Genomic DNA, 27785 nt, shown 5'->3' with positions numbered 1-27785 from the left:
TACTTATTCATTCAGATGTTACCATTTGATCTATTCGACTCAGATGATTTGTATATATTAATTTGTAAGTTATTGAGTTTTTTAAGGATATAAATGTTGAATTGAAATGGGAATGAGTAAATAGAGAAATCATAAGGGATACATATGCAAATGCATATGCAAATTGGTACAATTTTAATGAACGCTAACGGTGTGCGGCTTCGAAAGCGATTCGCATTCCTTTCGTCCGATCGGTTCTCTCCTCGTTGGATGCTATTAATCTCGGCCTTCGACTCCGTCGGAGGCTTCGGTGTGGCCTCCTCGTGGGATCTGGACCGTCGGATCGACATCGAGCGGTCATGGCGGTGGATGAGGTGTTCGCCGCGGCCGTCGAGGACGGGCTGAAGCTGGCGAAGCGGGTCTACGCCGGGAAGGAACGGCAGTTCGCGGCGCCACCGCGGCCGGCCACGGGGATGGAGCGGTCGTCGGAGCCGTTCCTGCCGACAGCGCCGATGGTGTACGCGGTGATCTCCGACCCGGCGATCGTCGACAACCCGGACATCCCTAGCTACCAGCCGCATGTGTACGGGGCGTGCGACCCGCCGGCGCTGATCCCGCTCCAGATGGGGGATGTCGGGCTGGAGGTGGAGTGCCTCCTGGACGCGGCCTTCGTCGCCGTCAGCGGCCGGTGGCGAGTCCACTGCGTGATGCGGAACAAGAGCTGCGACTGCCGGCTGGTGGTTCCCATGGGCGAGCAGGTGAGAAAATCTGGTTCCTTTTGCCTCGATTCCGATGGCGATTCCGTTTTCTACTCTATGATTCCGTCAAATCTGTTTCCTATGTGAAAAATTTGATTTCCCTTTCTTGGAATTTATGTTAGGAAAAGGGTATCTAGTTTGTGAATGATGACTTGTCATTGCTAAGGTAAACAATTGCCTACCAGAACTCTAATCCCCACTAAGTTCTGTGAATGCTTTTGGACTACATAAACTAGTAACAGTTTGGTTGATGAAAATATCTTCATCTGCTGTATGATTAAAGATTTGAAGCTCCAAAAGTCGCCTCGTGGGCAGGCATGACGTTCATAATCCCTGGTATGTTGTATTAGGTGCTATTATTGCATTATCAGCTAGATTGATGGGCTGGCGAGAATTGAGCTTGAAAAATTATCAATGCATGAGAGTGTGGGTAATAATAACACCAGAGAGACAGTGAGAAAACATGAAAGCTGACAATTTTACTTGTGTTCTGGGAATGGCGATGTATGCCCTGAGAAAAACAAGCATAAGTTGAGCTAGTGCTCAATATGTGAACGAGCAGTGGCATTTGAATTCCCCCAAGAATGGTTTTTGACAAATCTTTGTTAGGTGCCTAACCTAGACCAGAGCTGACTTTTAAGCTGTTGGATGTTCCTTTAATAAATGAAATGTACTTTAGAGTTTAGAGTGCTGCCAATTCTCATAGTTTTTGTTATATGTTTGTCTTCTTTGAATTGTTTGATCCTGAAATTATGTCTGCATGATAGATGACTTAAAATATCATATGGTTTAAGTAGATGACAGAAATCAAAATTTGGCTGAAACAGATAGAAACTGCTGAGTCAGCTAAGGTAATGTTAAATTTATCTTTGCCATTATCAATAAATTTCTTCTTTATAGTTTTTTATAACCATAAGTAGTGTGCAGTCTCATTCAGTGATTAAATGATGGTAGTGTTCTTTCTCATAGTTCTTACATGATAGATCCGTTAAAGGTATACTCCTCTACCAAATTGTTTTATATGAATTGTCGACAGATTAATGAGAAATTCATTCTTTCTTTTGATCACTGGCTTATTTTCTTGCAAATATTTTGTTAGCTTTTGCTTTCTTCTCAAGCTAAGCATGGTTTGGCTAACAGGGTTCCATTCTAGGTGTTGAGGTTGAGGTTGGTGGAAGATCATACTATACCCAGGTGATTGAACTAGAAGACTATATCATGGAGAACACAGCTAAAATTGAAGGTGGTGGCCTCCTAAAGCCCCAGATGTTTTTCTTAACAATTCCCCAGGTGATTTAGTCATTCATCTTGGTCCCTTACTGATCACATGCTCTATTTCTAAATGTTATAGATAACTTCATGTGTAGTCAACTTTTGTTTTGTCTCCTTTTTTAGGTCAATGGAGGATCAGAGATTTCTATTAAAGTGAGATGGTCTCAGAAGTTAATTTATAAGGATGGCCAGTTTTTTATTGCCGTGCCTTTCAATTTTCCAGAATACATCACTCCATTTGGAAAAATTTTCTCAAAAAGAGAAAAGATTCACTTGAATGTGAATATTGGCACTGAAAAGGAGGTTATGTTGCAGACAACAAGCCATCCTTTGAAGGTGATAATGTGTGGTATGTTAGCAAACATATAAAGCAAATGAAGATGATCAGATCAGTTAATGGTATATTCCCATTCTTCTACCAGGAAAAAAGTCGCCAAGCGGGGAAGTTGACTTTTTTGTATGAAGCAGATGTTGAAAGCTGGTCAAATAAAGATTTTGATTTTTCATTTAGTGTAAGTTCCAACTTTCTGGGGTTCATAATTCTATAGAACTTTGAACTTTTGTCTTCCAAGCTAGGCTCTCTACAGCTTATTGTCACAAGCTGACAATTGTGTTCCAAATCACGGCGTTGCTCTCATAGTTTGCTTTAGTTATATATTATTCTTTCCTAAATGGCAGCACAATGAGCAGGATCACATGGCAAGTTAAAGTTGAGATACACTTGTACTTGACGGTAAAGCATATGGCTTTTAGAATAATTTAGGATTGTAAATTATTCGGATCTGCATTATTCTATGTTTCATTTGTCAATTTATTTAGTTGCATGATATATATATATATATATATATATATATATATATATATATATATATATATATATATATATATATATATATTCATATGTGGTTTTACTTTGTAAAACTTGTGGAACAATGATGGGGGAATTAAGGGTCCAAATAAAATGACTCTCTGACATGACTTGAACAAATGAGCAGAAAACCACATAAATGATAGAGTCAATAAATGCTTAACCAATTTATTATACAATGTTCAAAATGTGTATATATATGATAAGTGAAAAGAAGATAAATGTGTAACAGCTAGAGGTAACATAATACATTAAGAGACCTGTGTGCTAACTCTTTTTGAGAACTATGGTCAATTATACATGGATTTTATCCAAAGATAGCTTAGGAAAGATGGGCATAGTTCCTTCTACTATATTGATGTGAATATGACAAAGAAGACTACTGAATGTTCTGTTGCAGTTATTTGTTATTTGCCCATTTAATGCATTAGTTAATAGATAAGCAATTTTTACTACTTTTGTTATTACATTTCTTGTCCTATCTTGTACAGATTTGTTCAGATGATTTTTTCGGTGGCATACTCTTGAAATCTCCAACAACACATGACGTTGACCAGAGAGAGATGTTCAGCCTTTATCTTTTTCCAGGAAGTAACCAGAAAACAAAGGTTAATCTCTCTGTGAATTTCAAATTTCAACTCGAAATATAGCTCCCTGTATTTTGTGCTTGCAATATAAATTTTGGCTTCAGATTTTCAATGACCAACACTGCAAGATTCTAACTCATGTTTCATGTAACAATATAAACTTTAAGTAGGCTAGCTTTTCAGAAGTAAGACAGGCTTGATAAATAATTGTAAAATAACAAGCGAAGCTAAGAAATTTGAGATTTTCCATTAAAAAATGTTGTTGTCTTGCTGATTGGACCAGGACTATGAAAAGTAAATGCTTGTTTTCTTGATGTCATCATCATTATGATCTTTACTTGTCACATAAAATTTTGAGACGTTGAATTTAGAGAATATTTGAACCAAGGGAGGTCTTATTGAAGTTTTGACATATTCTTTGACTATCAACAACAACTTTATAGTGGGTACACAATTCTTCTCTGAAAGACAACAGCTGCTTGGAAATTACTGAAATTACACTTCAAGGAAGTCTTTATTCTTAATTGTATAGAACCAGCTGCATGCAATTTTTTCCTGCCGTTTGGCTTTCCTGGTGTCAATTAGATAATCCAACAATCACATTCTCTTTTTCAATGTCGCCAACCTTCTTTTCCTTGTTCTTTCAGTTGGAACGTTTAACAGGAATTGAAGTATCTTCCATTATTTGCACACGCAATATTTTATTTTTCTCTGATATGTCCGGATCTTCTTTGATGATTTTTTTGCTCATTTTTCATGTAATTCTCTTATTATCACAAATACTGTAATCCTTATTTGTTCTTTTCATTTTATGATCAGCTAAGCATACCTGTCACTTACCACTAGTACATTAATTTTTCACTTTACCTTTCCTGGTACCATTAACCAACCTTATGGTCCTCTCACTTCTAAAGTTCCAACTTCTTGAAGCATAATTTGTACCTAGTTGTAAAATTATTACGATAATGAGTTTCCTTTTGTTGGAATATGTATTTAATTATTGCTACATGCAACAGAATGCACCACTTCTTAACCATCCAAACTTTTCTTATATAAACAGTATCTTTTTCATTTCCTTCTTGTTGAATACTAGATCTAAGATAACAAATATTTTACATTTCTGGTCATTTTTGAACATTTTCTTCAACATTTGATTTCATGTACTAGTTCACTGTCTGGTAGTAGCGACTCGGAAACAGCTTTAAAATTTAGAATTCCTGATGTAGTTTGTCCTAAAGGTCAATTTACTCTTTTGGAGGCAGGTAGAGAGTACTAACAGAGATCATAATAGCCAGTTCATGCTTTTTCATACAAGCTTGCTGGAGCGAGCGAGCGGTTACTACAGACCAATCGTTCATGCCTATATCTTTGGAATCTGAACTAGTCTACTGTCCTATTTCACTCATGGAGGTTTTTTTAAGAGACAGATGAAATGATTAGTCCATCACTTATCAGTAGCATAAAAAAGTACAACATGGTTACTACAGACCAGCTGAGAATAGGCAATCAACTAACGACAATGAATTCTTCCTCCAGAATAGGGTATTAGATAGTGACTATAACCAACTCCCTCTCCAAGTTCATAAGGTTAAAGCCCTCTAGATCATTGTCCAACAATGACACATCATTCATCATTGTCCACAATACCTATCTATAGACTTCAAGCCTCTTATAATCCCAAATGTGAGCCCATGAGAGATTCATCTATAAGAGCATTCAACAAGACTACATTTGCTCTCTTCGATTTGCTGTTGGTGTCTCTCCAAAGATAGTGTCGACCATGGAATACCACAAGGGAACACCATCTATGCTTTATCTTCTTATATGATTGTCTTTAGCCAGTCTGATCTAATGTTTTATTAAAAGATATGAGCTAAATGATTGGGTTAGGTGCCATTGATTGTTTGGCCATAAGGTGGCCAAGTAGGTGCAACCAATGCTTACAAAAGCAACAACTTTTGCCTTTTTACTTTCACAAACATCCACAGAGTTAAAAAAACAGATATATATATATATATATATATATATATATGTATATATATGTATATATATGTATATATATGTATATATATGTATGTATGTATGTATGTATGTATGTATGTATGGGCGAGGTGAGGCGAGGCCCAAGCGCCTCATATAAGGTCCAGGTGGCACGCTTCAGTAAGGCGTCGCCTAGTTGATATAGGGTAATCGGGTTCAGTTAAATGTGCATTAGTTGGTTCGATTGAACCAACTAACGCACGCAGTTACCTCAAAACCTGTGCGCGACCTCAACTCCCAACCCTAGCATGTGCTTTCTCCCTTTGCCTCCTCCGTTGATGATTTTTCCCTCTACGTTCGTCGTCGACGATTTCTCCCTCTGCCTTCGTCGCCGACGATTTCTCCCACTGCCTTCGAGTCTTCCTCTGTCGTCGATTGAGTCTCCTCGGCTTTTGCTGTTGTCCGCTATCTGCCGTTGCTATCTGCTGCTGCTATCGCTACTGTTGAACATTGCTTGTTGCTATCCGCAACTCTGCTACCACTATTGTTGTCCATTGCTCCTCATCGCTGCTTCTCTTTTGAGTTCTGACTTCTCACTGTCGGTTTCATTGGGTGATCTTTTTTATCCCTTTTAACAGTTATACTCTTCCCTTCTAATTGTTGTTAATAGTAAATAATATACTATTAACAGTATATTATTAATTACTGTACAAAATAATCTTTATTTATTAGATTAATAATATTATTTTTTATATTTTAATATTTTAGAGTGCCTCACTTCGCTTGGGTGAGTGCCTAGGGCGTTTTGGGACCTTGGCACCTTTTGACGCCAAGCGTTTTTTAAATCACTGATATACGTATACGTGTACACATATATGTATACATATATACATGGTTTGTTTTATCGTTCCGTATCGGTGTACTGATTGGCTATCGGTATGGTACATACTGATGTATCGACACATGGTATGGTAGGGTGTACTGACGTATATATATCGCCTATACCGATCCCTTGTTGGACTGGTATGTATCGTTGGTACCGAGCGATATATCATGGTACAACAAACCTTGCATATATATATATGTGTGTGTGTGTATATATATATATATATATATATATATATATATATATATATATATATATATATATATATATATCTTAAATAGAAAAAAGGATTGTTAGAAGTAGGACTTGAAAAAAGTAAGAAAGAAAGATCAATGTATTAGAGGCCGAGGTGCAGTACCACCTTTTTTTAAGTGAGAGGATCATATGGTCAGAAGATGAGGCATTAGTGAAAGGTATGAGGAGAGACATTATTAATTATAATTTATGATTTATGGTTTTGGAAGTCCATTAACCAAATATTAATGTTTGTGTCAATCTTAATAGGTCGAGGCATTAGTGAAAGGTGTGAGGAGACATTATAAATATTAGTTTATGATGAATGGTTCTAGAAGTCTGTTAACGGAATATTTATGTTTGTGTGAATCTTAATGGGTTGAGTATTACCATTACTTTTGCGAGTATTACTATAAAAACCAGGGTTTGCCAAATAGGGTACAAGACTCGACTCGAAGATTTGTCGGGTTAGTATGTACCGGTCTATACCGTTGTACCGACACATGGTACACTAGTAAGTATTGGTGTTTTAGAGAGGAAGAAAAAAGGGAGAAGAGGAGGGGACATTGGAGGACGAAGGAAGAAAGAGGGAAGCAGAAGAAGCGACGGTCCGTGGAGGAGGAGGAAGGAAGAAGGAAGAGGAAGAGGTGAATGACTTACCTGGTGCAGTGAGGTCGCGATCACACCCTGGTCTAGTAGCCACTTGCGTGAGAAGCGTAGCATCGGAGGCGACGCTCGCAAGCTCTACAAAGGCGGAGGTACCGCTCGTAAGCCCTATGGAGGCAAAGTCGATGCTTGTGAGCCATGACGCTTGCGTGAGAAGTGGGAATTAGGGTTTACCACTTATCTTATATGGCGAACTAGACCGAGGTGGGTCCATGTACCGGCCAATGCTTATTGCTTAGATTGGTACGTGTGCCTATTTCGTACCGGTCTGAGTGAAAAGGCGATCCCTAATCAAAACCCTGGTTTTTGGATAATATTTTAGCATTATCATTTCTTGTTGGCACTATAGTCTCAATTATTTCCTTGTTTGCATTTTCTTCTGAAAATGATCTAAGCATTGATGCACAAAAAAGTAATACATAACATATAGTACTTGCATATATTTTGGAATTTAGGATACATGTAAATATTGTTTCACCAAGTTTTCCTTTTTTGTGAAAATGATTTAATTATTTTAGCTTGTAAATTCTCTATCTTTACTCTTTTGGTTCTAATGTGATAGGCCTTCAAAAATGAAGTTGTTTTTGTCATTGACATAAGTGGAAGCATGAAGGGGAAGCCCATCGAGAATGTTAAGAGTGCATTATCTACATCACTCTTGGAGCTCAGACCAGGAGACTATTTTGATATAATAGCTTTCAATGCTGAGTTGCACTCTTTCTCATCCTGTTTGGAGCCTGCAACTGCAGATACGATAGAAAATGCTATCCAGTGGATGAACAATAATTTTGTTGCAGAGGGTGGAACAGACATAATGCACCCCTTAAATGAGGTAAACAAATATGACATATTACCATGTTGATGCCATCTGTTTGAATTTTTGTCTGTAGCAGTAGGATGTGCTTAACTTGCTCTCATGCATACATTAAATTCAATATTTGTGTTCTTTATTTCTTTTCTTTCTTACAAACATTGTAAGCAAATTCTGCATATTGATTCTTCTGATTCTTTCCTCATAGGCAGTAGGTTTGCTGTCAAGTACAAAAAATTCAATTCCGCAAATTTTTCTCATAACTGATGGAGCTGTTGAAAACGAGCGCAACATCTGTCATACTCTTAAAACACATCTGGAAAATAGTGGATCAATTTCTCCTCGAATTTCAACATTTGGTGTAGGTAATGATTAATTATAGTGAATATGAACACTACTCTTCAATTTAGATGTTTGTGTGAAAAATCTCAACTGCTATTTCTCTTTTTGTTTTTCATGAAATTACATAGTGGTTTTAATAATCAGAATCAGAATTATGAGACCAAAATGGTGGTAAAGGATTTCTCAGATTGGTCTGCTCTGGTTTTAACAACTGGCAACTTGGTAATGATTAATTATAGTGAATATGAACACTCCTCTTCAATTTAGATGTTTGTGTGAAAAATCTCAACTGCTATTTCTCTTTTTGTTTTTCATGAAATTACATAGTGGTTTTAATAATCAGAATCAGAATTATGAAACCAAAATGGTGGTAAAGGATTTCTCAGATTGGTCTGCTCTGGTTTTAACAACTGGCAACTTGCTTTTGATGTATTTTGGGTGTAATTGAAATGGTTGACAAAAAAAATTAAGCTTCAGACTGACTGCAAATGTAACTGCAAATGTAATAGCGGATCAATTTCTACTTGAATTTCAACTTTCGGTGTAGGTAATGGTTAATTATAGTGAATATGAACCAAGGTTCGCAATACCGTACCATACCGGTATTTCGACCTAGGCTCGGTACCGGTACGGTATGGTATATCGAGCGGTACACTCAGGTGTGTCGAGTACTGTAGCAGCACTACAGTGCTACAGTGCACTCGGACCGGTAACAGGCGGTCCGCGTACCGACAACCTGTCGGACCGGTATGTACCGCCCGTACCGGGCGGTACAGCTCGGTACGGCAGACCCTGAACACTCTTCAATTTAGATGTTTGTGTGAAAAATCTCAACTGCTGTTTTTTTTTTCGTTTTTCATGAAATTACGTAGTGGTTTTAATAATCTGAATCAGAATTACGAAACCAAAATTGGTGGTAAAGGATTTCTCAGATTGGTCTGCTCTGGTTTTAACTACTGGCAACTTGCTTTTGATGTATTTTGGTTGTAATTGAAATGGTTGACAAAAAAATTAAGTTTGAGACTGACTGCAAATGTAACTGCAAATCAAAATTTTTTTCTTTGAAATAATTTGAATAACTACTCTTGTTGTTGATGGTTGTATTCATGGCCAGAACCATTATCTGCAACTAGAATGTTGCATAGTCCAGATCTTGCACACACTCAGAAGTGATCATTGTAATCTGCAACTTCACTGGAAATTTGTTTCCCGAATACTAAATGTCGCTAGCAAATCATTTCATTATATTTTAAATTTTATCACATGTGTAAGATAGTTCCTTTTATCTGATCTAGGCTTGTCTTTAAAATTTATGAATGATTACTATACAGTCCTTGCTTTTGATAGTTTTGAGAGGTAGGTTCTTATGAAAATCAAGGTTTTTATTCTATTTTTCCTCTCTGTGCTCTTGAAGTTTATGCTTTTTATACCTTGATTAACTTATCAATCCCTAAACTAATATTGTGTCGTACAATTATACTATTCATTTGTTGAACTACTATTTTAAGAAAAACCATCAGGGCTTTTCTCTGTACTAATTTAGACTCCCTTGTTTTTTTTTTGTCACACTGGAAATTCTTTATTAGGTTCTTATTGCAACCATTACTTCTTGAAAATGTTGGCATCAATCGGGAGGGGACAGTATGATGCTGCATATGATTCAGGTCAGTTGCTTTTTTCAAATTTGTTGGGTTCTTCAGGCACCCATATTATGGCTTCTTCCTCAGTATTATCCTTTCTGCAGAGACCGTGCTTGAAACCATTTCACTTGTCATGTATTTATATTTTTCTTGCCTGTACTTTTGTCCATCCATTGGTGATGAGATGTTCTTTGTCCATATGTTGGAAGCACTAAACATCGTTTTAACTAAAAGAGGATTGGAGACATTCAGAAGAAAAAAAAATTGGGCTAGTTTGCAAAATAGCACTTATATAGTTATAATATGGCATATAAGTCCAAAGATAATATAATTTTATTTTTGTGTTATTATGCACATAGAATAATAATTGAACGTATCCATTTCTTAGCCAAGAATATTTCAACTTATCTAAAAAATATATGATGTTTCCATATTTTCTATTTTTGTTTTTTTATAAAACTTTATTTTCTTAATTTAAAAATTAGTATTGAACTGACTTCAATCCATCATTTAATCTGGCCAATCCGACAAATTTTCAGAGCCAAAACCAGTCCCAATCTTGATCTAGTGAACCTTCACAGTTGATGTACGGATACTGATTGATTATTATGACACAAATCTTAACTTTCTAGTTTTTTGTACAAGTATGAATGTAGGAAGTTAGAAAGTAATATATTAAAAGACGTTTTATCTTTCACATGACTATGTTAAGATAGATCTTTGGAGTTAATAGAAAAACCAAAATAAGAAGTGGTTGCATCTGTGAATAATGAAGGATTGTTCCTATTGATGATAAAATGTGGGAAAACCATTTTAAGGTGGTTTGAACTTGTTTGAAGGAGATCTAAAAATATACCAATTAGACAAGGTGAGTTAACTAGATTAGTGGTGTAAGAGATATAAACAAATGGATAAAAATATATTATTAAAAAAAAGAAAGAATTATATGACTCTTAATTTTACTAGTGTTATTTCAAAGTGCCTCAATTAGCAGTTTCTGAGTGTACTTGATCATCATCATCATCTTCTGTCATCTAATGGGTTTGGGCAGGTGGATGAGTTTTCATTTGTGTTCCCTCCATGTTAACAACTCTGTTCTTTTTGGAAACTTATCTACATTGATGTAGTAGATTTGCAACCTTGTCAAGTAGTAGATTATCCTACTTTTTTGAATTCTTAAACCGACCAAGTGCAGGGTCTTGGTCATTCTAAACAAAACAGGCATCAAGTGTAACATTTTATAGTCATGTCACATCGTGATCTTGACGACTTCAAGCCTCTCACATGTCCTAAATGCTAATACAAGTGATGAGCAGTAATGTTTAATAACTATGTTTATGGTGCTTGTTGTCAATGTTTGTAACTAAGATTTATTATTAGATAATCCCAAGGAAACAAAGTTATAAAATTCTTTGGGATAGTGGTACTTTATATCTTGTGGTTTTCAAATGTAAAGATCAATATGCATTTTGAGTAAATTGATGTCTTCCTAGGGTAGGCCTAATTGGATCAATTTTGAATTATGTCATTTGAGTTCCCCTAGTAATTGTCTAAATCATCCTCCAGAATAAGAAATTTCCTTCTTTCTACCGGTAGCCTGTTAAAACTTTAAAATGGCATGTTGAAATAGCAGGTGGGCATTTAATGGTGGATTCTTAACCTCTGCTTTGTTAAATATAATGTTTTATTGTAGGTGGATGTGCCTATCCATAATAATGCATCTGTGTTAGCATTTTAGAAAATAGTGTTCTAGAGACATTATTGGTTATATTTACTTAAATTTCTCAGATGATGTCAATCCTAATAGTTTTCTAGATTTCTCTTTTGTCAATCTAATTGCAGCTTTAATTTATCTCTAGATTTAATTGAAATGTGTATTCAAAGATGGTTTCATAGAGCTTCATCCACCATCGTTGCGAATGTGACTGTTGACTTCTTCAGTTATCTTGATGAATTTGAGGTATGTTCTGGAATAGTGAGTTTCTACAATTGAGTGCCAAGTGGTAACAGGGATGGAATACAGTGACCAATTGCCCCACCATTGTTTAGCAGAAACAGCACATCCCCTTCATTGGGCCTCTTTCATGTTCTAGGCCATATTTTTTACTTATTAATCGTGCATGCAAATTGAGGTGATTTCTCACATGGCTGTTGCCTATTATTTTGAAATTGAAGTTGCTCCAGAACTTAAGATGTTGTACTGGTTTCAATAGTGCAAGAGTTTCCATAATATCTCTTTTTTGTATTCTAAAATCTAAATTAATCTTGTAGGTCTCATCCATGTTGTGTGATATTGTTATTTTCTCTGTTACTTTATGCTTTATGTAATGCCCTTTACATCGCAAAGTCTCATTTCCTTGAATTATCATTATTTTTTACTATTTTTAATTGACAACGGTCACTATTTTTCTTAATGAGTGATGCATAAAAAATCATTACTAAAGCCAAATTATCAGAATGTTTCAGGCATGAAAAGTGTGGAACCTGACATCACAGGAGAAAGGATCAGCAATGGCTACTCAAATCTTTTAATGATGGTCATTTGCAATGCCACCATTCCCATTTCCCTCCTCCGTTTACTGACCTTAATTCTTAAATTTCGTCTTTGTTCATGATGTCATGACCTTTCTCTTATGACATCATTACCAGCTTTCTGGAGTAGTATGTAATATGTATACATTTGCAGACTAATGAGGGACTCTATGCATTCATTTCTTTTATGTAATGTCCTTTACATCGCAAAGTCTCATTTCCTTGAAATATCATTATTTACTATTTTTAATTGACAACCTTCACCATTTTTCTTAATGAGTAATGCATAAAAAATCATTATTAAATCCAAATTATCAGAATGTTTCAGGCATGAAATGTTTGGAGCCTGACATCACAGGAGAAAGGATCAGCAATGGCTAAAATCTTTTAATTATGGTCATTTGCAATGCCACCATTCACATTTCCCTCCTCCATTTACTGACCTTAATTCTTAAGTTTCTGGATTTCTCCTTTGTTTCATGATCTCATAACCTTTCTTTTATGATATCATAACCAGCTTTCTGGAGTAGTATGTATACATTTGCAGACCAATAAGGGACTCTATGCATTCATTTCTGGAGTAGTATACCAGCTTTATGGGCATGAAAATAGTGAATATTGAATACAATGTATAAAAGGATCAGTTGACATAGGTTTGTGGATTACACACCGCTTTGATAACTTCCAATTATGGTGAGTCCAACTTATTCAGGTTATTTGCCTAGCTCGATGATATATAAGGTTTTGCTTTATAGATCCATTTTATCTCATTATCAAACAATTTATGATTCACTTGCTTCACGTAAGGGCGTGCACTATTTTTCTTTTCGATGTTCTTTCTTATGGTCCTTTTTTTTTTGACAAAATAGTATTGAAGCTTGCTTGGTTTTCTTTCAGGTATACCCTATCCATATTCCAGATCTCTCGGGTCAATGCCCATTGATTATATCAGGCAGATGTTATGGCAAGTTCCCAGAAACTCTTCAAGCTAAGGGAATCTTGGCTGACATGAGTGATACTGTTATTGACATGAAGGTGCAGAACACAAAAGATTTCCCTCTTGAGAAAGTAAGATGCCTGTTTAATCCTTCTACTTTTCATCATATGAACTTATTTATGACATATTCACTATATTTTCCCTTGTTAGCATGTTCAATGTCAATTTTTTTGCCGAATATTTGTGGTATACATGACCATGGGGTTTCCTGCTGCTCTATGGTGCCCACTTGGCATCTGGTTGGAGTGGCATCACATGATGCCCATGCTGGCATGAACCGGCAATATATGCTGTGTCATGTGCCATGTTGTTGCAGAGCCAGTCATCATTAAAACTTTTGAGCACATATGCTTATTTTCAGAATTCCCCCTCACCCTGGTTCAAAATTCATATATAACTAGGTTCCCTTTATTTAATTTATTAAGAGCATCTTAGAGTATAGAGAAAACCACAACTGTGTTTAAATCTTACTTAAAAGTTTCAGTATATTTTATATGGTTTTCCATCTATCTGGAGAAAGATCTCCCTCTGCTACATTCAGTTGACTGAGAGAGAGAAAGATCTCTCTCTCTCTCTCTCTCTCTCTTTGTCTTGATAGCCCAAGCCCTTTGCTGCCTGCCCGCCTTCGCTGGCTCACTTCCTCTTCTTCCTCCTCTGCATGTCATCCATCGACATACCATGTGTCAGAACATTAGTAGGAATTGGGTCATGTCAGTAAACTAGGACAGCTTTGGTACCATAGACTCTGATATGCACTAGACAGAGAAAAAAAATGTTGCAACAAACTTGCACTTCTATCTTTTTCTCTTTGTAAATGTCTGTCATTATCTACATGCACAAAATTCAATGGCTATTTTGGAGAAAGGTTTCTTTATCACATTACAACAAGTTGAACTGAATTATGGCATATCTGTTGTTTTGTTAGATTTTCATATATCTGACACACCTTAAACATGGTGAACTAACGATGAGGACACAATGATTGTCACGTATGTAAACAACTCTTCCAATCATGTTTAAGATTAATATTCAGAATATATATTTCCATTTATTTCTGTTTGGAGTGACCTGACCTTGATGCAATCCTCTTCACAAAAAAAGAAAAGGGGTACCATCTTCTTGTGGTAGTAGTTATTGGCCAATTAGATTTAGAACCGCTATCTATCTTGATCTCTGCTTCTGTCGGTGAGATTCTGAGAGAGCTAATGTCTCACTGTGAATTTGTAGTTTCAACTTTCAACTGGGTATTGCCTTGTGTATTATGTCGTACATCTGGATGGAGTAAAGGTGCCTTGACATGCCTATTGAGTGGCTGACATCATTCTAGATCTTCTGTCTGATAAAATGTTTCAATTTGGATGTATACCCAGAAGAACATCTACTTTATCTTTAAATTAGAACCGACTTATTATTTCAAGTTGTCGTTCAGAATTTCTAGAAATGGAGAAAGCATAGAAGATTTAAATCAATCAAATCTGCTACTAAGAACTCACTGTGACATTTTTAGTTCATTTCATGGAAGAGAAAACATGAATACACAGCACTGTGACAGTTTTCTTTGTTAAAGTTGTCAAGTCATTTATGATAACAGTGTCATCCATCAATATTCTCTCAATTTTCAACAAAAACTTAAGAAAACTGATGAATGATGAGATATACACATTATGCCAATAATGATGGTACCTTCTTACAATCTCCGTACATCATTCTGAGGAGAAACAAGTACTTACAGCACCATATATACGGAGAATGACAAAGGAAGATGTATTTAGAGTGGAATCGGTACCGTAGTTTATGCAACCACATTAAGTTGTAAGTTATAACATTCATGGATTGCAAATTTCTTTATTTAAAAAGAGAAATTTTAGGACAAAATTCCTATGTTGCAAATGACAGCTTTTTGCTTTTGGTATAATGTTTATGCCCATGTATTTGCCTTTTTATTCATATCAAAATTAGTAAAGAGAGAGATCAATAATTTTCCTAAGTAATGTTGTCTTTGCAGGCTTTTGTTAAGCAGCATATAGATCTTCTTACAGCTCAGGCATGGTTTTCTGAAAGCAAACAGCTTAAGGAAAAGGTTTGTTGCTTCTACACCTAATGTGACACTTGTAACAAGAATTTCTTATATGACTATATCAGTTAAATATGCAAATTAACTAAATTATGTCATAACCTCATAGGTTTTTCATGCTTTTTTAGGTTTAGTTTAAAATATTATATTCTTGCTTTGACCTTAATGTGTGTGGCTAACTGTTTTGTATTAGCAGAGAAACCATTTCTGTGGGCCCACCATTGTACTGATGTCGACTTTTATAACCAAGGTTTAAAGATTCAGGGGAAAAAAATCCTGTTTTATGGTTTTTTCAGTGAATTATAATTTCGTAAGAGTAAATATTCAGTAAATATCAGTATGCTTTAGCTAGAAATCAATGAATAATGAATCAAAACACTTTTTAGATATTGCACAAGACTTCTTGCTACAAATTAGAAGTGATTCATTTGAAAGATAAGCATCAGATTTATCATTTATTGTAAAAAAGAAAACAATTTGGATCTTGAGAATGAGACTTCAATTTGTTGAGTTCTTACTTTGCATATTCAGTTACTAGTCTAGTCATGGTGTATATCTCGTGGACAGGAGCTCATATATTGTAATTTTTGCGGCTGTTAAGTAGCTCTACTTGTTCTTCTGATGGTTCTTGATCTTGTGGTTTGTATCATGATGATGATTTCATAGCATTTTATGTTCATTTCTTTACCATTTGTGCAAAATGAGGATCCACACTCAATTCTTTTATCTTAATTTTGAAATATGAAAACTTGGTTATATGTGTAACCTTGTACATTCAAGTTTAATTGTTCAGTCAGCTCATGAACAAGAAACTTTTCTCTCAATTCAAAGATAGTCCAAAACTGTGGATTTATTTGATTTAACATTAAATTAGTACAAGAGAAAAGGATGAGGATATGCTAGAGTGAGAAGAAAAGAAGAAAATTACAAGAAAGACATTTTTACAAGGCACAAAAGTCTCTAAAGTCCACTGAACTCTTTGTAGGCACATTAACTCACTAGTGAGTCAAACTTCTGTTTAACTTTCCAATAATGCAGTTTACGATAATTGATCTTTGGAAAATTTTCAAAGGCGCCTTTGCTCTTTACTTACTCCAGGTCTGCCACAACTTTGATATTTCCACTGAGAGCATATGGATTTCAATTGCTCTTAGGATCTTTATCCGACCATCCTTCGATAGAATGCTCGTTGGCTGTGGTCATCATCCTCAACATGCCACACCAATTGCATGTCGTATCAAATTGTCTTTACTTCTTATTTAATGCATAGCTGGAATGAGTCCTACACTTCAATGCAAGCCACATAGAGCATTTTGCTCTGTTAGAAGTAGGGGACTACATAGAGAACTAATGTGGGCTTACTTCTTTAAATTTGAGAAAATTTATGGACAAGATGGAAGTCTGCAGGTCTGCAAGTCCCACCTTAAGTACGCTGATGGTTTCAGCAACTCATTGTACTGTCATTTCCTTCGGCGGCCAATTTATGCTCAGCACCTTGACAAGGTTGTCCCCCTGGATGTAGTTACTAAAATGAATTAGTAAAAGAATTAATATATTAGGTATTATATAGGAGAGTGTTGGCACCCTGACAAGGTTGCCCCCTCGGATGTTAAGAGTTGGTAATGGCAACAACCTCTATGCTTGCATGGGATCATCTTCGATGACTTCTGTTTATGCTTGTATTATTTACTTAGTACCTCACTATTTTTTATTATGCCAAGCAAATTCCATTTCTTTTGCTGAATTAGTAAGCTCAAACACAAATTAATAAGCTCAAACACTTGAAATTTTATTTTATCTCAGAAAAGTGAAACTAAGATTTTTTCAATATTGTCAAATAGGTTTTCCTTTAATTCGCCAAGACATAATTTTTGGTTTCACATCTGCTTGTTCGCTGTAGTGTTGCAGCCTGCTCCAATATTTAGATGGAAAATTATAAGTGCTGCTAGTTCTTATACTTTGTTTCTATTCTTTTTCATTCCATAGGTTACTAAATTGAGCATACAAAGTAGCATTCCATCGGAGTATACATGTATGGTCTTTCTTCAAAAGGAAACAGAAAAGGACGAGTCACTTAAAAAGGTATTGATGATCTAATAATTAAAATTTAAACTAATTTTTATTGCAATTTTCACTAATGTATTATTCTGGGCCTTCAGTATATTGTTTAAATGAAAGGATCTTCCCCATAAAGTAGTTATTCCACATGCCATAAACATTAAACTGAATAAGCATGCTAATGATTCTAAATTTTAAAGAGAGTTTGCATCACTGCTAATATTCATGGTCATTAGGCTTAACCGGGTATATGGCAATGTCTAACAATCATTTCTAATGAATAGCTGCATGCCATCAGAATATTTCTTTTTCTGGTTTTTCCACTTCAGAATAGTTGTAGATAAAGAAAAGTTTTAGATTCATATATTTAAGATATCATAATCATGTTATTTGAATTGCCTCACTTCTCATCCCTTACTGATGTCCTTTTAAGCAAATCTCCCAGTATTAAGTTCCATCATCAACAGCAAAGACTTTGGTAAGAGAACTCTGATATGATAAAAGCTGGAAACTTATTTTAGTTTCAACATTTCATAGATTTCTGCCTTTGATATTTTTCCATTATATATGTTAAATTTTCATATAAAAAAGATACCTACAGTTTTCTTGATCCTGCAATAATAATCATTTTGCTGACTATGCTTGAATTAAGTTCTAGGCAAACCTGCCACAACAAATTATGCATCATGTCTCACCACAACAATGCTTGAGCTGATGGAATTTGCAAAACTCAACAGGTTAAGAAAAGAGATTCTCGAAAGCATGCTGGCTCCAAAGATAACTTGTTAATTTTGGTACGAGATATGGCCATTGGATTTGGAGATATAACTGCAACCATAGAAAATCACCCTACGGGGCTTGGAGAGCCTAAAGAGCCTGCCACCTCCCTCGTCTACAACAAGGCCATTGGCTGCTGTAACAGGATAGCCTACTGCTGCTGTTGCCCATGCTTCATAAAGACCTGCTCTAGGCTGAATGATCAGCTTGTGATTGTAATGACACAGCTCTGCACAGCCCTATCTTGCCTTGCCTGTTCAGAGTGCTGCACCGAGTTATGCTTCGGCTCCGATTAGTCTGATTTCTTCCCTTGTTCTGCACTTGTATATTATGTTATTAACTATGTACATTTGCCTATCGTTTACTCTCTGTTGTCAGTTGCTATAATGTATTGTATTTACGGTTGTATTTTCATCTGTATCATCTGATCCAAATCGCATAGAAGTGTCAAGAATAGCTTATGACCCTTATAGAGTACCAGGGGTCCTCTTCCTTTGATGCTACTGGCTTGTAAATTATGAGTTGTATTTGATAATATCAAGAATAGGTTTTTCCAAACAAAATACACATGGTTGAGGAATTCAAGTCCTAATCATTACCAATTTCTGCTGGTAGAACTGATCATACAAGCATATCTCAGGCAAAAGGTGGAACAGAGCTTGACACCCCTACTGAACTATTGAATTATTTTGTTTACATGAACAAGAATTTATCTGCAGTTTTCTTTCTCAAACATTTAGAACACAAGAAAACAGATTGGCAGATGGAGTAGAAGTACACTGCCATTGTGAGACAAGTTTCCCAGTGGATTAAATAGACTTTTAACTGCATTCATTATTCTAACTTGTATCTTTTCTTGAGTAAATCAATTTTCCTTCTCAATTGAAAAATCCAAGGAAAATGTTACAAACAGAAAGTTGGTTCCTAAACTGGGATCTGTGAAGCTTACTCCACTAAATTTCAGAAGTGGGCATAAGTACCTTTTTCACATCTAGTCAGCTTGGAAATGCATCATCATAATTATCAACATTTAGAGTAAAAAAGAAAAAAAAAATTAATAGAAAGAAACTTGAATGGGAAAACAACAGCTCTCTTGTTTCCTTCTTCTTTCACATGCTTTGATGTCATTGCTGAACCCCAACTCACTCTTATTTTGAAGCCTGTGGTAAAAACTTCAAACTAATTTAAATTTATTTTAAATAGATCATAAATTGAAGAGGAATTCGCTGACTGTAGCTTTATCTTTTGTTTCCTTGACATGCTTTGATGTCACTGCTGAGCTCCTCCTCCTCCTCACACTTTTTATCTTCAAAAGCCAGTGGCAAGAAGTCAAACCATGCCAATGTCTGTGGCCTATGAAACTCTAAATATGTACAGACATTTTATGAATGATAGTCGTGATCTTTCCATTTTGGGGAGGTATCTTGTGGGTTCTCTAGGCACCTTGGAACCCTAACTTGTGTGCAGAGCAGCTTTGACGAGCTCACATGGCTTCCTCAATGTACTTTCTCTTGGACTGAGGTGGCTTGGCTCTCTTCTACTTATAACTCTCCTCCACACTCAACATGCATCTCGAGGGAGATGAAGGAAACCCTACCCGTCGCCGGTTAGTCCTCCAGTGGACCACATGGGAGAGCTGTTCAATCTCTTGCACCCAGGAAAATAAAAAGGATACGGCAGTCGGCTCCCATCGATGCTCTCACATCTCTTGCTTCAATGGAGCTTCTTCCTCTTCACCTCTGTGAAAAGCTGCTGTAACCGTACGTGATTGATTGCAATCAAACAAATGCAAACGCTCGATACTGTTTTGTTGCCTCTACAAGTATGCTTGCTTCTCTCCTACCGCTTGTGATTCTGGGTTTTGATGCATTAATCCTCATTCGAACTTTTAGTTTGCTTTTGGTTCCTCCTCAGATTATTGATCTCCTTTCCATGACGCTTTTATCGACTGCACTGCAATGTGAAGGCTGTTCGAATTGGATCTTTCTTGTGATCGTGTCAAAATAATCATCTTTATAGTTTTATTGCGTCAGTGTGGGTGTGTTGAGTGCGAGTGATGCGAAGCTTAATGTCGTGGATCAGATTACAGAAGAAGCTACAGATCAATTCTAAGAGTTCATAGTCTCTATGCTGCACAGTAGAGCTACTGGAACCTGAAATTTGTATCAGATACCATCTCCCAGATCTAACTTGTGAACCCAAACTTGATGAGGACCGGAGTGTATGATGGATAGCCTTTGGAACTGTAGACTTATGCTACAGTTTTAGTTGCAATAGCTGCATGTCATGACTCGGGTCTGATGGGCTAACTAGCCTATCAACTTCGTTTGGTCTAAACTACTGACCAAAATGCTTAAGCTAAAGTTGATAGTAGTACACTCATCAGACCTTTATAAGTTAATCTTAATCCTGTCCATTTTCGATGTGAGACTAATCAGGGGTGTTACACTGCACTTCATATCTGATGCTGAAATATTTTGATATGTGCAATGAACCTCCAAGAGTTAAGCCATAGGAATTGATGGTCAGATTAGAACAAGAACAGTAGGTTGAGGCAAAGAAAAAAAATTTTGGTGGTCCATGACATCCCAATTCATGTTCAGGAATGTTTATTCCAACCTCAAGACAGATAAGACTCCATGTAACCTTACAAAATTGTGAAATAACTTATCATATAGAATGTTCAAATCATATTATATGAATATATATATGGGATAAACATCTTAAAGATGGAAAAAAATACTTAATCATAAGTTAAGCTTATGTATAATCATTATATAGTTATGTGGATTCACATTGTTGCATCCTTTAATGTAGGGGGGCAGTAGTACTCTGTCCTTGCATATAGTTAAGAGTGTCCCACATGATATTTGATTTTGAGAACATTAAAAAGAACAAATTGGTTTAGGAAAAAATTATAATTGATCAAGGGCCAATTGGGTCACAATTGACCCAAATATTATCAGAATCATGATGTCTTCTTAACCTAAAAGTGATAATTCTCTAATAATCAATTGATGGAGATTAAAGTCAAGAAATATAGAAAAGTCTCATAACATATGCATAACTACACTGACAAATTACCCTAGAAATGCTAACTATGTCTTTGTAAGCACATGAAACATCTTTCTTGGTTTGCTTATTCTATCAAGAGCTTGGAAAAGTGGAAAGTTCACAAGCCTAGCTAGAAACCCTGAGGTGGAAATGGGTTAAAGGCTGTATGTAACCAAGGAAACAAGCAGTCATGTCCAAGCCTTATCCTTTGAAGGCCCTGTCTGGCCATGGTTGTCTGTGTTCCAGCAGGGTTGTGATTTCCAGGGAAGAATGTGGGTGTTGAGAAGGAATGAGATGAATTTATCTGCATATTCTTCTCCCAGGTTGCTCCACACAGAGAGAGAGAGAGAGAGAGAGAGAGAGAGAGCATGAAAGAGTAGGTGACTGCTAATGTTAATTGAGCACCCCAAATTCCCTACGACTTCTCAGTGATTATTTCTCTTCTTCTATGTCAATCAAATGTCTGCAACTTCAAGGGCTCATCTGCAGCAAAAGCTCAAGATGCAGAAGCTAATGTCAGAATCTTATGCTCACAATGCCTGTGTGTTGCAAACCAAATGCCATGGTCATGCAACATCTATTAGGAGATATGTGGAAGATGGGTGGCTAAAAACATTATTTTTTTTATCTGTTGTAGAGAGGGAGAGAGAGAGAGAGAGGAAAAAAGATGTCTCAGGGGCTTGAAGTCTCTGTCTAGGGACTTGGACAATAGGAAATGATGCCATTAGACCAGCAGTATAGATTGGACATGGGATTCTGCATCACTGCTCTCCCAGTCTATTTAACCATCCACACTCCCTATTGGCTGAAGACCAGAGTTGTGAGGATATCTGTTCTTTCTTTTCTTCCATTATAATCACAGACACTCTTGGACTACAGAGAGGGAGGCCTTTGCTGTCTAGTCCTACTGAAGAAACAATGAGAGTAAGGACTAGAAACTCTTGAAGTAGCTTTTATGTTTGTAGCCAGGAATTTTGCTTTTCCATGTTGCTGTTAGGGTTCCAATAGCACTTGAGTCTTGTATTCAGATCCTCAGCTGGGTGCAAAACAAGTTTCATGGCAGACAGGAGAAGAAGAAATTTGATGCTGGAGTGAGTTCAGCCCATTGTAAGTAAAGCTCACTTCACTTTTGGATGAAATAGTTTCTGCCATGTTTGCATTTGTGTCTGATACAAGTGATTGTTGTTTCCTCCATCAGTTTCCAGTGGTTTCCACTAAATAAGTTATATATCTCAAAATAACTATGAATTTTATGTGTCTGTTCTTTGTTGCCTTTTCTTTGATATTATATTGTAGAGGATTCTGTAGATGCTAAGAATATCACCAGTTCATCATGTCTTTCACCTTTCACAACAACAGATGATTATAACATTGATCAGTGGCTACAAAAATTCAGCTTTGCTGAATGAAAACTGATCTCAATTGTGTTCTTTAGATGCTTCAATGTCTGGCAATCAGAAAGAAGAACCCAATGACTGGCCACAAGCACTGTTGACAATTGGGACATTAGGCAACAATGATCTGAAGGAAGAATCTCATAGAGTTGAGTACTCCCAAGACTTGGATTCCTCACAAGATTTATCGGACTTCACGATCGAAGAGGTTAACAAACTACAGAAAGAACTAAAAAAACTTCTGACACGCAAGTCGAAACTCAAGTCCAATGGATCGGAGATCGGTGAAGAAGATCGAGCTAACCTGCCACTGAACAGATTCCTGAATTGCCCGTCAAGCTTGGAGGTCGATAGGACAGCAAACACAAAGCATGAGTGCTCGGAAAATGAGAACAATGGTGACCTCTCGCCGAATACCAAGATCATGCTAAGCAATTTGAGAGATGCTTTGTTGGGCAACCGCAACGCGATCAAGAAGAAATCCATCTCCTTTCTTCTCAAGAAGGTGTTTGTATGCGGTGGTGGCTTTGCACCAGCTCCGAGCTCTAGGGATCCCGCACCTGAATCAAGGATGGAGAAGGTATGAATCCATGCATTGCAAACCAACCAAAAATTTCGGAATTGATGGTGAAACTTTTGTAGTGCTTCACAATGCTGCATAACAGATCTTGAGGGCAATTCTTGCCAAGAAGATGTCCCAACCAAACTCTGCTCCAGCTTCATCAAAGAAGAAATACTTGGAGAACATACCAGCTGAGAGAACAAGGGAAGGAGAAGAGGAAGATAAGAAGAAAGCTCAGTGTAAATGGGTCAAGACAGATTCAGAGTGTAAGTTCAGTTACTGTTGGAATTTGAGCACTAGCAACATGTGGTAATGCATGTTTGAACACCTGCTAAATGGAAGATTGGCTTTTTTACCTTTCCTGCAGTCATTGTTCTAGAGATCTAGAGACCAATTGACAAAGATGATCTCGGTAAGTTCTCAAAAGCTCTTCATTCTTAACTCGATTTTGTCTAATTTCCGGGTTCATGCAGGTGTAAAGTTCTATACATGAAGGAAAACCTCAATGTTACATAGAATAAGAAACACATGCAAACATGCATTGGATTGTTACAGAGTAGCAGTATGGTCGACGAATTCTGCTGATAAACTTGCAAAGGCTAAGTCGAAGAAGGTTCGGTTGTGCCGTGGTGACAATCAAATTGAACATTTCTTACCATTAACTTTCGCGGTGTCTATAGGACAAATTTTGGAATAATTCAGCACATTGTTTGATGAATCATCTTTTCCTTGTGCACATCTAAGGCAAGATTAAAGAAAATAAGAAACTATTAGTTATGCTTCGATCAGATCTTTTGTCCAACGTAGGCTGAAGCAAAGAGGTAGTACCATAGTTAGATTCTTCGGTATTTTTGGTCTTATTGTACATGCCACTAACCAATTATTTTTGCTCTTGATGTACATGCCACTAACTTGGGGAAGAGCTTCAGGTACATTCCCCTAACTTGATTGAAAAGCCGCATACCAGCATAAGTTTGTGAGTGTGTGCCTCTGGGGAGAGGTAAGAGTGTGAAGAAAGCAAATCCCTGCACCTTTGGCAAATGCCAATGTGATTTAGACAGAACAGTCTATACCAGACAGGAACAATCTGGAACCACAGTAAATAACTTGTCCAAGTAATGTGAATATTAGAATATATACATGATTGTTTGGCATCCTGGATTAACACTTTTATCTGTGATTGCATACAAATTAGTGTTTTAGATGTTAGAAAAAGTTCTCCATCTCTCTGAATCTGAACAGACAAGTATGAACTCATAAACCACATCGGCAACTAGAAATATAATACTGATAAGGACTCATTTTAGATTGTTTAACAGAATGGCATGAGCAGAATGGCATATACTTGAGCCAAAGATTTCACTTGTCAGTAAGTTCTTGCTGCAGTATCATATCCTTGGAAATATTTGTTTGGCACATCATAAAAATCACAAATGACACATTTTATCCGCTTTTCTTCCTTGTCGGTAAGGAAGGTCTGAAATGGTGAGCTTGAAATGTATATTTTCTAGTGCTTTTTCAAGCTCTGTTTATTTTTCTGCAAAAACATTTGTTGGTGCATTTCATACTCTTCTGTTGAGCTCTTGAAATCCTTGAAAGAATGGGATTCCAGATTCAATTTCTTTCAAAGATCCTAGAATATCACAACCTTGATGATGCACTTCAGCACTGAAAATATATAATATCAAAATGGTGTTTAAGGAGGGTCAAAATGTATAATATCACTGCTGCAAATTACAAGACTATTTCTATAAGTCGAACCAGATCGCCCGGGTAGTAGTTCAAAAACAAAATCAGCATGCATTCTTTCGATGCGTTAACTGTTTAGATTTGGAACTATTACTAGCTAATGCCATCTGATTTTAGCAATTTTTATCCTACAATTGGTTTCGACATATGCTAAACTTTTCGATCATTGGCTTGGTGTGCTTTTCAAGATCTTTGCTAGATCTGTAATGAACAATCTGTTCTCAATTTCATATTTCTTGAAAAGAATTGTTGGTAAAAACCTGGTAAATTGTACTTATAAATGAACTCTACCTCAGATCTGGAAGCTAATTGATTTGCAGAGATCAGCCTGACAAGCTTTTTTAGTTCATGTATCCGCCTCTTTACCCTCTTACCAAACTTCATTGTTCCCTCCCCTTATTCACCTTCTCTTCCACTATATGAATGGCTGAGGGGGTCATAGAGAGGGAAAGCATTAGAAGAGTAGAGGGTGAAACATTTGAAGCATCATATGCCAAGCATTTGGCAGAAACAAAGGGAAGAAGAGATAGAAAAGGAGTACAAAGGTAATGAACTTTTTCTTGAGTTCTTGTGCAAAATGTTAGCTAAACAAAACAAAATGATGAACTTTAAAAGATTTGTGAAGACCTTCTCACAATTGATCTTCTTTTCTTTTCTAGTCTTTTTCTGATTTGGTTGACTAAATCCCCTCTATGTTTTGGCCAATCTTTTTCTTACTAATCATCATGAAGAACATGTGAAGACCTCAGTGCATCTTTTGGTTCTTCATGATGCAAAACTGATGGCTTTCTTGAGTCAACAGGAAAATCTTTCCTGAACTCAAACAGCTGTAGATTACAGTGCTCTGATACTACCTACTATCATCATGCCTAGAAACCTCGGGTTGCTCCTCCGCCGGAGCATGGAGAGCTCGATATCACCCGGTACTCGTCGCTGACGATCAGCCGGTTCCGGCTCTTCCGCGCTGCAAAATGCCGTCTCCCCTCTGCAACAACAGTTCCACAACATATTGCCTTCTTGATCATCAAAAGCAATCCACTTGAATCGACATGCAATTCACCTGTACATGCAGATGTCTTCCCCGTGCAGCCTCTTCCCGCACCAGTAGCAGCGGCCAAGGAAGTCGGCCACCTGAAACCTCGTGGCTTTATCCCTGCACAGAGAAATATTTTTTCTATGATTTGAACCATAATAATCTAACGAAAATGAAATCTCTTTGAACAAAAAATTTATTTTCATGACTTCAATCCATGTTTCTCTCTTAAACATGAAGACTTTCACCTTAACAAAAACACAAGTCATGATCCTCCACTGCAAGAAAAGTATAATCCACCGTCGTATCTCTTCTTTTTCTTTCTTTTTGATACATCGATATTGATCGATCTATCAATCTTATCATAATATCGAAATAGATCCTTACTTTTTATTATACTTTGACATTGTAATGTGTAATTGTTGGACCTCACTGAGATTAATCTTAGATTAGTTAGACTTCACGAAAAGTAGAAAGTCTGAATCAATCCTGCTTTACAAGCATCTGAACTTAATTGTACTGCACAAAGCCCACCACCACTCACTGTTTGCTCATGCTTCGCGAGTGTTGGTGGGATAAGACACTGCACACTCATGTTCTTCGAAAGAAGACAGTGGGGGTGTTGTCAGGAAGGGCCAGTCACATACCTAACAATCCGTGCGTGGCACTCATTCTCTGGCCGTCCCTCTCCTCTCCTCTCCTCCGCAACCTTCTTTACATCACCTTACAGTGCCATGGTCTCTGCTTTTCCTAACTTTCATGTCCCTGTGTGCCTTGAATTCATGCCACCTGCTGCACTTCTTGAACCTGTTCTCTTATCTTTTAGAAAGTAAGCGTTGGAAGCTTGACTTTGGTCAAAGTGACGCCGGATTCTCGGTGCTAATAGCATCCATGAGCAGAACTGAGCTTTGCTCTGCAGGTACTACCAATAAATGCTTCGACCACAGTGCGTCACATGCAGCTCCTACAGTTCATCAGAATGCAATTCTAGAGTTGGATTTGCCATGGGCGTGAAGGATTGATTCCTTTGCCGGTTTTACTGCATACAATGTGACCTATCAGCTGTGCTTTCCCAACATTTATCTTTCCACCAAGTAGTAAATTCTCATAAATGAACAAATTTGATAGGAAAAGGAAGAGGAAGACCAACCTCCTTTTCAAAAGATCATATTTTGATTACAAGTTTAAGATCCCTTTTTTTACCACTCAATTTGTTCCATTTGCAATACAGAATATATATATATATAATTTTCTTATAAAATAATCATATTTTGAGTATTTTTCAAATGATTTCCTCATTTTACTTTTTTCAAATATTATTTTAATTTTAAAAAAAAACTCAAACTGTCTCAATCAAACTAATTATAAATCTAAAACTATGATATTACAATAGTCTATGAACAATGACAATCCAATAATATATCAATAAAATAATATAAATATTGTTGAAAAATACTGTAAATGACCACTATCATAGTTTAAAATTGATAAAAGATTGATGAAAAAATTTGACCAAAAAATCTTTGAGAGGT

At 36.6% G+C, this 27785-nt stretch overlaps 2 protein-coding genes and 1 long non-coding RNA gene across 4 annotated transcripts; 2 read left to right on the top strand and 1 right to left on the bottom strand.

The window, feature by feature from the left end:
* The first annotated feature begins 202 nt into the window (after positions 1–202).
* LOC135629366 (uncharacterized) lies at positions 203–18931 on the top strand. The gene is made up of 13 exons (XM_065136611.1): positions 203–737; positions 1878–2027; positions 2133–2345; positions 2432–2521; positions 3369–3485; positions 7793–8062; positions 8250–8406; positions 9970–10047; positions 11883–11983; positions 13453–13623; positions 15558–15632; positions 17613–17708; positions 18422–18931. The coding sequence occupies exons 1-13, from the start codon at positions 339–341 to the stop codon at positions 18755–18757; spliced, it is 2253 nt and encodes a 750-aa protein (XP_064992683.1). The 5' UTR covers positions 203–338; the 3' UTR covers positions 18758–18931.
* An 895-nt stretch (positions 18932–19826) lies between these two features.
* LOC103989647 (protein DEEPER ROOTING 1-like) lies at positions 19827–24259 on the top strand. 2 transcript variants are annotated; one of them, XM_018826499.2, is made up of 6 exons: positions 19828–22439; positions 22544–22622; positions 22951–23489; positions 23575–23737; positions 23839–23883; positions 23945–24259. In XM_018826499.2, the coding sequence occupies exons 1-5, from the start codon at positions 22434–22436 to the stop codon at positions 23856–23858; spliced, it is 807 nt and encodes a 268-aa protein (XP_018682044.2). In that variant the 5' UTR covers positions 19828–22433; the 3' UTR covers positions 23859–23883; positions 23945–24259. The 2 variants fall into 2 exon arrangements, with proteins under 2 accessions (XP_064992211.1, XP_018682044.2); XM_065136139.1 differs by lacking the exon at positions 22544–22622 and having other exon boundaries at positions 19827–20221.
* A 1654-nt stretch (positions 24260–25913) lies between these two features.
* Positions 25914–26767, bottom strand: LOC135629032 (uncharacterized). Its single transcript, XR_010493135.1, has 3 exons — positions 26502–26767; positions 26281–26373; positions 25914–26205 (listed from the first exon to the last, which is right to left on the bottom strand). It is a non-coding gene; the product is annotated as an uncharacterized LOC135629032 (long non-coding RNA).
* Positions 26768–27785: the final 1018 nt, after the last annotated feature.

This window comes from Musa acuminata, chromosome BXJ3-1, assembly GCF_036884655.1.
Source record: "Musa acuminata AAA Group cultivar baxijiao chromosome BXJ3-1, Cavendish_Baxijiao_AAA, whole genome shotgun sequence".
In the NCBI taxonomy this organism is placed as follows: Eukaryota; Viridiplantae; Streptophyta; class Magnoliopsida; order Zingiberales; family Musaceae; genus Musa; species Musa acuminata.
The sequence above is the reverse complement of the archived record's forward strand: the minus strand, read 5'-3'. Positions and strand labels throughout refer to the sequence as shown.